Genomic DNA, 9679 nt, shown 5'->3' with positions numbered 1-9679 from the left:
CTCGCCCAGGAAGAGCGCAATGATGGTGCCAACTTGGGCCAGTGAAGCAATGTCCTCCACAACTAGACTGAAGAACAAAAGGAGAGCAACTTGTCTGTTCCCCTTCCCCTAATTCCCCAGCACTGTTCCCATCCCCCCAATTCCCCAATAAAAATCTTAAAAAAAAAATCTTTAGGACTTAGAGTCATAAGGAGGTGGGGGTAAGGGCAGGGGGAGTCAAGAAGGAATCCCCAGGGTTCAAGCTGAGGTTTCCTGCACAGACAGTGGTGGGTGACAGCAGCTGAGGTTTAAATTCAGGAGAAGGCACCAACTGAACTGGGGTAAAGGCTGGTGGCAGCGGGCAAGTAAGGCATTTAATTTTGTGTAGAGAAGTTTACTTGACCTGTGCATGGTCACACGTCGAGTGACTCACAGAAACACCCAGAGGTTGGACTAGAATTGTTGCTGGGTGGGGGTCAGTAGAGTCAAGTAAGACAGATCATGGCAGAGAGGAGTTGAGGGCAGATCTCTGCTGGTGCATCCCCAAGGTGGTTAGAGAAGGCTGAGGTGGGCCGAGAGGGCAGCCAGAGGCTGCAGCTACCCACGAGGGAGGAGTCGGGCCTGAGGGCAGCATGCAGCACCAGCCGTGAGTGGCACAGCCTGTGCTGACCGCATAGCATATTGATGTGTCGAGACTCGCTGTCGAGTTGCATGAGTGGATTGGGTGGGAGATGAAGAAAGACACAGAGTTGAAAGCTGGGATCAGGAGGACCATCAACCGCTGATGGCTGATGGCTGATGGCTGATGGCAGCAGTGGCATAGTTTATTTTTCACACAAAGCTTATATAGAGGAAGCAATTTCCTTTTGGCAGGGGGTATGGGGAAACAATTGCCCCTTAGCAAAGGTTATGCTTATCAAGTTAAGCTGTCAGCAGGTTACATCCTGTTTATGCGCTTCCACCTGCGCTTCAGCTGTCCTTATCTCTTCACAGATCAGTGGGGGTGGAACGTTCTCTGAACTATTCCACAGGATGTGAGGACTCTGTCAGCTCAAAGCCTGCTCCCCACAGTGATGGTCCAAAAGGGTGGCCCAGTAGCTGGCTAACAGGAAAACTGAGCTCCCTCCTTGTGCAAACCTTGTTGGAGAAACTGAATTCTTGGGTGAAGTTGGACAGGATGAGGCTTGAATAGGAGAGGATAACAGGAAATGTTGGGCTTTCAGTGAGACCCATCTGGAAGCAGAATAGGCTGCTGCTCCTACCCCTTGACCTCCAGTCCCCAGGCCAGTCTGGGCAGCACTGAGCTTCCATTGCTGGTGGTGCTGGAGCAGAGGCTGCACAGCCCCTTACCAGGGTGCCAGTGACAGGAATCAGGCTGCAGATGGGTTGGATGAGGTGGAAGCCATAGCTGTTCTTTGGGAGTGGCTCATGGTTTGAGGCTGAGTTCAAGGTGGGGGAGGAGCCCAGAGCTGAGGCTGGGCATGAGTAGCAGGGTGGAGAAGCCAAGACTTCGAGGGGATGAGGTGGGAAAGCTGGTCAGGTGGTCCTGAGCCATGTCTGCCAGAGAGGGAGTGGCTTAACTGAAAGGATAGAGTTGCTTTAGGAGAAATTGGTTATGGGAATTTTTTTTTTTTCATCTCAACTTACATTGTCTTTTGTAAGTGTGAAAAAATGGCATGAGGTTTCTCTGCCAAGAGAGAAGTCAGATATTCCCTGGTTTATTTTCCAGATGTTTTTCTCCTTTCTTTCCCCTTGTTATTAATTTTGTGCTCTTCACAAGCTCCCTCCCCAAGCCCTTATACTGCCCTCTGCCCCTCACTTAGGGCCCGAGCCATGGAATTGGCCCTAGGGCAGCAGGAACCTGTTGTTTCAGAAGTCGGTGACCTTCGAGGACGTGGCTGTGTACTTCACCCCGACGGAGTGGGATGGCCTGTCCCCTGCACAGAGGGCCCTGTACAGGGATGTGATGCTGGAGAATTATGGGAATGTGGCCTCCCTGGGTAAGGCCTCTCCCGCTGGGACCCAGGCTCTGCCAATTGGGGTTTCCTGGCTTCCTTTTCCCGTGCATGTTGCAGGTGGAGTCTCAATAATTCTTTACTGAGTGGGAATCCCAGGGGCTTAGATTTCTAATCCTCTAGACCCAGGAGTCTGGGAAGGGCAAACCCCAAGCCCTTTAGGGGCCAATATAGGACTGTTGGGACTAGTAGGTACTCTTGATCCAACCTATGCAGGCTGGCTGTGTTTTGGACACAGTGTGGATAAAAGTAACTTCCTGTCTCCCCCTCACCATACTTGCATCTCAGGTCTTTCCAAGGATGTCACTGTTCTCTGAATATCTCAGGCCAAGATAAAAAAATGGTATCCCTTTGGGCAGAATCTCCCTTTTGCTCTGCATGAGGTCTCCTGGGCCCACAATCTGGGCCCTTTCCAACTTCTGTCTCACCTTCTCAAGCCTACCCCCCATGCGTCTTGTAAGCCCCACCCCCCCAACACACACATGCACCTTCCAAGGGCCTACCCCCAGTCCTTATGCATGGTCATGGTAGGGTTCTTACCTTCCCTCATCATTGCTGAGACAATCTTAGAGACTTAGGAACTCATCTGTGGGAGATTATTCACCCTTTTCTCATATTTCCTTTCCCCGCAAACAGGATTTTCACTTCTCAAACCTGCTGTGATCTCACAACTAGAGGGAAGAGGTGAGCTGGGGGGCCCATCTCTACTGGCTACTGGAACAGGCACAAGCCTCTGGACTGGTAAGGGAGGCACATATTGCCCATTTGGATGGAAAGTTTAACTCTTTAGGAAGAAAGTCAGCTTCAGCAGTATATAAGCATGCCATGTCTGTTGGCCAGCTGTACAAGTAAAATAAATTTTGATGATTTGTAGAGATAGGTACAATTGAGACCTTTCTGACCATTTTCACAGTTTGCTATTTCTTTCTAATTCCAAGAACAGATCATTTTCAAATGCCTCATTCTAAGTCTTTTCAATCCTAATTTTGGAATTCTACCTTTCTCAGAAAAGAATGAAAGAATTCAGTAATTTTGTGGGGGTTCTTGCTGTTTTTATATGCATTGTCCGTTTAATGCAGATGATACAGAATTAACAGTCTTTTTACACAGAATGGCAAAATAGCCTGGTGGTTAAAAGTGTGGTTTTGGAGCAGACTTTCTGAGGTCCAGTCCCAACTGTGTTACTTCCTAGTTGTGTGACTTTGGGCAGGTCAATTATTTACATCTCTAAGAGTCAGTATTCTCACCCTTGAAAATGGAATAATAATAAAACTAGGTAATAGTGCTAGTCTTATGGGTTGAAGATTAAATGATATAACAGGTATCGTGCTTGGCTTATAGTGTATGTTCAATGATATATTAGTTTTTATTATTTTGGGTTTTTCTTTTTTTTTTTGGAGGTGACAACTTCATATAGTAAGCTGTAGGAAATAAGGCAGAAGGGAGGAAGTGCTCTCAGTTCAATGCTTCTCAAACCATGTGCAAATGAATTACCCAGGACTCTTGTAGATACGCAGATTGTTATCCAGTCAGTCTGTTATGGGGCCTAGATCCAGCATTTCTGTTAAGTTTTCAGGTGATGCCAATGCTTCTGGTTCTCAGACCACACTTGAAGTAGTGATGTCTCATTGGCTCAAGCAGAGTAGCTGCCAGATGACTTCCCGTTTCCTATGAGGCCCAGCTTTACTTTGTTTTGGAGTCTATAAGGTTCTCTTACATTCTTTCAATGAATCCTTCTTTTTTAAAAGATGGTTTCAGTGAGTTTTTGTTCTTTGTGGTCTTTCAGCCAGATGACCACCAATCAAGAAAGACATGTTTTGGAAATGGAAAGTTTAAAGTGCTTAGCATATAAAGTGGGGGAAAAGTGATATTGTGGAGATCCTTAATCAAAGGAGTCTGGATTTCATTCTGTAGGCAGTAGATAGTCCTGAAGTCTCTGAAGTTTTTGAACAACCCATCATGACCTTAGCTGAAGATAGAAACATTAATCTAGTCAGTGTGTGTAGGTTAACTGGGGTGAGGAATCAAATAGGTTTTAGGCAGGTAGAAGGGGAAAGTATAGAGTACAAGGCCCATGGCAGCAGAGTTGACTTTCTTTTAAAAAATCTTTCTCAGAAGCCCCACCCACTGATTTCTGTTTAAATCTCATTTGTTGGGATTGTATCAAATGGCCGTCTCCACTGCAAGAGAGGGTAGAAAATACAGTTTTTAGCTGTAGTTTTTATTGCTACCTCATAAAAAATGGAGGATGTGCTAGTAAGGAAGAAAGGGAGAATGGATATTGGTTAAGTAACCGGTAACATCTGCCACACCATAGGATTTGATAAATAGACGGTCACTAGTGTAGAAAAATTGGCAAAGAATGTAAGCGGTTGATTTACATAAGAAGTACATACACGTATTTCAATCAGTGTGAAAAATGTTCACCCTTAGTAGAAACCAATGCAATACAAATTAAAATAATGAGAGATGTTTCACATATCATATTGAAAACAATTAAATCATAGGAATTGATGGTGAGAGTGCAGCAAAACGGGAATAGACTTCTGGAGGTGAATGTGAATTATTAGTTTTTCTAGAAAGTACTTTAGCAGTACATATCAAGAGCCTTCTAAAAGTTTGTACTGGATAGTCCCATTTTGGGCTATATCCTAATAAAGTAATCAGATATAGACAAAGGTGCACATGCATAAAAAACTCATCATAATTTTTTTATAATAAAATACTGAAAATAACCTGAATTTTCAGTATAGAGAGAATGACTAAATTAAGGTACCTCTCAAAAGGTACAAACAGTTATAAGATAAATGTGTACTAGGGACATAACATACAACATGATGACTATACCCAACACTGCTGTATAATTTATAGTAAAGTTATTAAGAGAGTAAATCCTGAGAGTTCTCATCACAAGAATTTTTTTCGTTTTTCTCTTTTTTTAAATTGCATCTATATGAGAGGATGGATGTTAGCTGGACCTATGGTGGTAGTTATTTCACATTATGTATGTAAATCAAACCATCTGGCTGTACACCTTAAACTTACACAGTGATGTATGTCAGTTATTTCTCAATAAAACTGGAAAAAAAATTAAAGTACCTCTGCAGGATGAAGTACTATTTAACAATTTAAAAAAGTATTTTTACAGAATATCTAAAGACATGGGAAAATTATTAATGTGAAGAAAAACATTTCGTTTTTGAAAAAATATGTTTTGAGCAAAATTATTGGAAGGAAAATGATAGGGGAAGAGATAAATCAGATCAGTAGTAGTTATTGTTAGGTGGTTGTATTTCAGGTCATTTGAATTTTCTTCTTTGTAAGTTTCTGATACTACAGATGGATATTATTTTTATAATTGGGAAAGTATCAGTAGTATTTGGAAATGCTTGCTAGGGAAAGCCAGGTCATTTGAGTGTTTGAGGGCAATTATGATACACTGGGGCAGGGAGCATATTACATGTGACTGGGGAGAGATGAGAGATGCAAAAATAGAGGCAGCATTTTTTCCCCAATTTTGAGAAATTTGGGAACAAATGCAGAGATCAGTGGCTCTATTGGGACTATAGGGATTATAGAAAGAGTAATGAGTTTATAGAAAGAATTTTAGGGAATGACCAGTTTTAGGATTGAGGGAATAGGTAAAAGGAAAGGCAAGGAAAATACAGCAGTGTTCTGGAGGGGGCGGGAAGAGATGGGATAAAAGGGGTCACATGGGCCTAAACAGACCCTCTCTGAAGTAGAGAAAAAAAGAAGTTGAAGGAGAAATTTTGGAAAACCTAGAGTTTAAGTTCTAAGGAAAGAAATACAATTCTTTCCTTTTTGCTTCCTGGTGCTGCTAACACTTGCTGTCCCCCATGTTGGATTCCTTCTTAAGCAACTTCCATTTTTATTAATAAGGGATTCAGCAACATAAGGATAATAGAAGAAACTGCAGAGTATAGTAAAGTATGATGTGATGGAAAGAATGCTTATTTGGTGGATAAGATCTAGAATTTTATTCCACTGCTGTCACTCTTAACTTTCATGTTATTGGTTATTGGTTTAGAGACTGGCAGTCTTTTAAAATCATTACTTTAAAATTTATTACATTGGCACATACTCAAAACAGTGCAGAAAGAATATAAAGTGGGGGGAAATCTACCAAACTTCCTGTGCCAGTTTGTGTATTCTTCCAGAAGTTTTTTAGACATATATAAATATATATGTATATGTCAGCCCTTTTTTTATTTTCCTTTACACAAATGGAATCTTTGTATACCATTTCTCAACTTCTTTTTCCACTTAATATTGTATTTTGGACAACTTTTCCTGTCAGCATATAAGGATTTATTTCATTTTCTTACCAGCTACATATTATTGTGGATGAACCTTAGATTTTTTTACCTAGTCTGCTGATTTTAAAAAGCCCCTTGATTACTATGATCCTTTATTCTTTTTAGCACAGTTCTTTTTTTCTAACATGGTTCTTACATGACATTTTATGTTTTCTTGTTTTTTATAGTAGATATTGACATCCAGACTGACAATAATATGACAAAGGAAACACGTGAAGAAAAACATAATACATCATTTGTACTTCAGGGGGACTTTCCCCAGGAAACAGACTTTTCAGAAGCCTGTATTCTAGAAGAACAACAGCAAGAAATCCACTCAGTAGGAAGTATGAAGAAAGAAAACAGCAATGTCATTGACAGAACAGTGAAACACAACACAAGCCCCATGGAGGAGTGTTTCTTTAGTCCAAACTTGAATCAGTGTCATACCATCATTTCTGCTGGAGACCAACCCCCTGAGTGTACAGGTTTGGAAAAAGCCTTGAACTTTGACACAAAACTTATTCCTCATGAAATAAGTAATTCCAGGGAAAGACCTTTTAAATGTGAAGAATTAGTGGAAACCTTTAGGTATAATGCTCAACTTAATCAACATCAAGATAGCTATACTAGAGAGAAGCCCTATCAGTGTAAAGAGTGTGGCAAAGCCTTCAGCGCTAATGCAAAATTAATTTGGCATCAAAGACTTCATAGTGGGGAGAAACCCTTCAAATGTGTGGAATGTGGGAAAAGCTTCAGTTACAGCTCCCATTACATTACACATCAGACAATACACAGTGGGGAGAAGCCCTATCAGTGTAAGGTGTGTGGGAAAGCCTTCAGTGTTAATGGGAGTCTAAGCAGGCATCAGAGAATCCATACTGGAGAGAAGCCGTATCAGTGCAAAGAATGTGGAAATGGCTTCAGCTGCAGTTCTGCATATATCACACATCAGAGAGTCCACACTGGGGAAAAACCTTATGAGTGTAATGACTGTGGGAAGGCTTTCAATGTCAATGCAAAATTAATTCAACACCAGAGAATCCACACTGGAGAGAAACCTTATGAATGTAACGAGTGTGGGAAAGGCTTCAGGTGCAGCTCCCAGCTTAGGCAGCATCAGAGCATCCACACTGGAGAGAAGCCCTATCAGTGTAAGGAGTGTGGAAAAGCCTTCAGTAATAATGCAAAACTCATTCAGCATCAGAGAATCCACACAGGTGAGAAACCCTATGAGTGTACTGAATGTGGAAAAGCCTTTAGTGTCAAAGGGAAGTTAATCCAGCACCAGAGAATCCACACAGGTGAGAAGCCCTATGAGTGTAACGAATGTGGGAAAGCCTTCCGGTGTAATTCCCAGCTTCGGCAGCATCTGAGAATCCACACTGGGGAGAAGCCCTATGAGTGTAATGAGTGTGGAAAGGCCTTCAACGTCAACGCAAAACTAATGCAACATCAGAGGATTCACACTGGGGAGAAGCCCTTTGAATGTAATGAGTGTGGGAAATGCTTTACTTCTAAAAGAAACCTACTTGATCATCACCGAATCCATACAGGAGAAAGACCTTATCAATGTAAAGAATGTGGGAAAGCCTTCAGTATCAATGCCAAACTAACTAGGCATCAGAGAATACACACTGGGGAGAAACCTTTCAAATGTATGGAATGTGAGAAAGCATTTAGCTGTAGTTCCGACTATATTGTACATCAGAGAATCCATACTGGAGAGAAACCCTTTCAGTGTAAGGAGTGTGGAAAAGCCTTCCATGTTAATGCCCACTTAATTCGGCATCAGAGAAGCCACACCGGGGAGAAACCCTTCAGATGTGTGGAGTGTGGCAAAGGCTTCAGCTATAGTTCTGACTGTATTATACATCAGACTGTCCATACTTGGAAGAAACCCTATATGTGTAATGTGTGTGGAAAAGCCTTCAGGTTTAACTTCCAACTCAGTCAGCATCAGAGTGTCCATAGTGAAGGAAAATCCTAATGAGAAAGACGTAGAAAAGTCTCAAGGCTAATTCTAAACTGAATCAGGTATCAGATTCACCCTGGTGGAAAACCCTGAGAGAAATGAATATGGCAGAATCTTCACATGGAAACAAATCATTTTCATTTTATTCAAATGTAAATCAGGAATGATGACCACTTAAAAAGTAACATTCAAAAACAAGTAGTTTGTTTTATACCAACAACCAGTTAGAAAATATAATGAAAGAAAATATCCCATTCCCAACACCATCAAGAGAAGTAGATTTTCTAGTAATAAATATAATTATTATGCAGGACATATATGAAGAAATTATAAATGTCCACTGAGGGCTACAAAAAGAAACTTAAATAAATGGAGAAACAGAAGAAACCTCGTTCTTGGTTAGGAAAACTTACAAAGATACTCATTCTATCTAAATTTATTTCCCTTTCATTTTTGACAACCAGCATGCATCACTTTTGTAAAGAAGAAAAACAATAAAGATTTCCTTTAAAAAGGAAAAATATGAGTAAGTTTTTTTATTTTCACGGAATAGAGAAAACCTTTCTAAGCATCAGATGAAAGGTAGAAACCAACCATAAGGGAAAATATTGATAAATTGACTTTTCAAAATTAAATATTTATGTTTTAAGTAATCCCAAGTAAGGCTAAAAGGTAAAGCTCAAAACATGGAAATACCTTTGTAAAATTTGTGATATAAAAGTGAAATATTTAATATGAAAAAAGGTCTTACCATTAAGATAAAGATAAGCAATATAATAAAACCCAGCAAATGACACTAGCAGGTAGTTTTTAAAAAGATATAAAAATTACTAATGGAAGTTCAGTCGCGGTAGTACTCCAATGAGTGAAAATTAAAACATGCACACAGTCACACACAGGAAGCCCCCAAACCTCTCTCCCACAGACATAACACATATACCCAGACCGTCCCATAGACACACACAGACATAGGCTACCTCCCTGCCTCAGACATACCTGTTACTGTGTTCTCTGTAGCTCAAGTGACCAGTGTTGGCTGGGAGTCTTGAGTAATTCAAAGGTACCATTCCTGTCAGGAAGCTAATGACATAGTATGGGACTTAAGCAGTGTCTGTGAGACCATTGTATAAGTCCCTCCCCCGCCCCCAGGCTCCTGGGAGCTGAGCATGTGTGGAGGCAGACCCCGGAGACCTAGGACAGGAGCGAGCAGGGCCCTTCTTCCCCAACCCTCTGGCCCTGCTTCTCTGGGAAGTTCCAGACCACACACTAAGACCCAAAAGTGCCCCAGGCCAGGGGGTCCAAGTTCATTTACTTACAGAGAAACTGAGGCCCAGAAATGGATGGCACTCTCCCTGGCCACACAGCAAATCAGTGGCTGATATGGTCACTTACCC

At 41.4% G+C, this 9679-nt stretch overlaps 1 protein-coding gene across 9 annotated transcripts in view; it reads left to right on the top strand.

Moving 5' to 3' along the window:
• ZNF23 (zinc finger protein 23) overlaps nucleotides 1-8789 on the top strand; it is a 49094-nt gene extending 40305 nt beyond the window's left edge. For 5 of the 9 annotated variants that reach the window (XM_019654183.1, XM_019654168.1, XM_019654159.1 and 2 more), the window contains 3 exons: nucleotides 1853-1979; nucleotides 2631-2735; nucleotides 6499-8789. In XM_019654183.1, coding sequence (XP_019509728.1) covers nucleotides 1853-1979; nucleotides 2631-2735; nucleotides 6499-8300 — 2034 coding nt within the window. In that variant the 3' untranslated portion in view covers nucleotides 8301-8789. Of the gene's footprint in view, nucleotides 1-1802; nucleotides 1980-2630; nucleotides 2736-6498 lie in introns of all 9 variants that reach the window. The other 4 variants (XM_019654205.1, XM_019654197.1, XM_019654191.1 and 1 more) reach the window with 3 other exon arrangements.
• The last annotated feature ends 890 nt before the right edge of the window (nucleotides 8790-9679 follow it).

The sequence above is a fragment of the Hipposideros armiger genome, unplaced genomic scaffold, assembly GCF_001890085.2.
Source record: "Hipposideros armiger isolate ML-2016 unplaced genomic scaffold, ASM189008v1 scaffold_9, whole genome shotgun sequence".
Classification (NCBI taxonomy): domain Eukaryota; kingdom Metazoa; phylum Chordata; class Mammalia; order Chiroptera; family Hipposideridae; genus Hipposideros; species Hipposideros armiger.
This window is presented reverse-complemented; position numbering and strand designations above follow the sequence as displayed.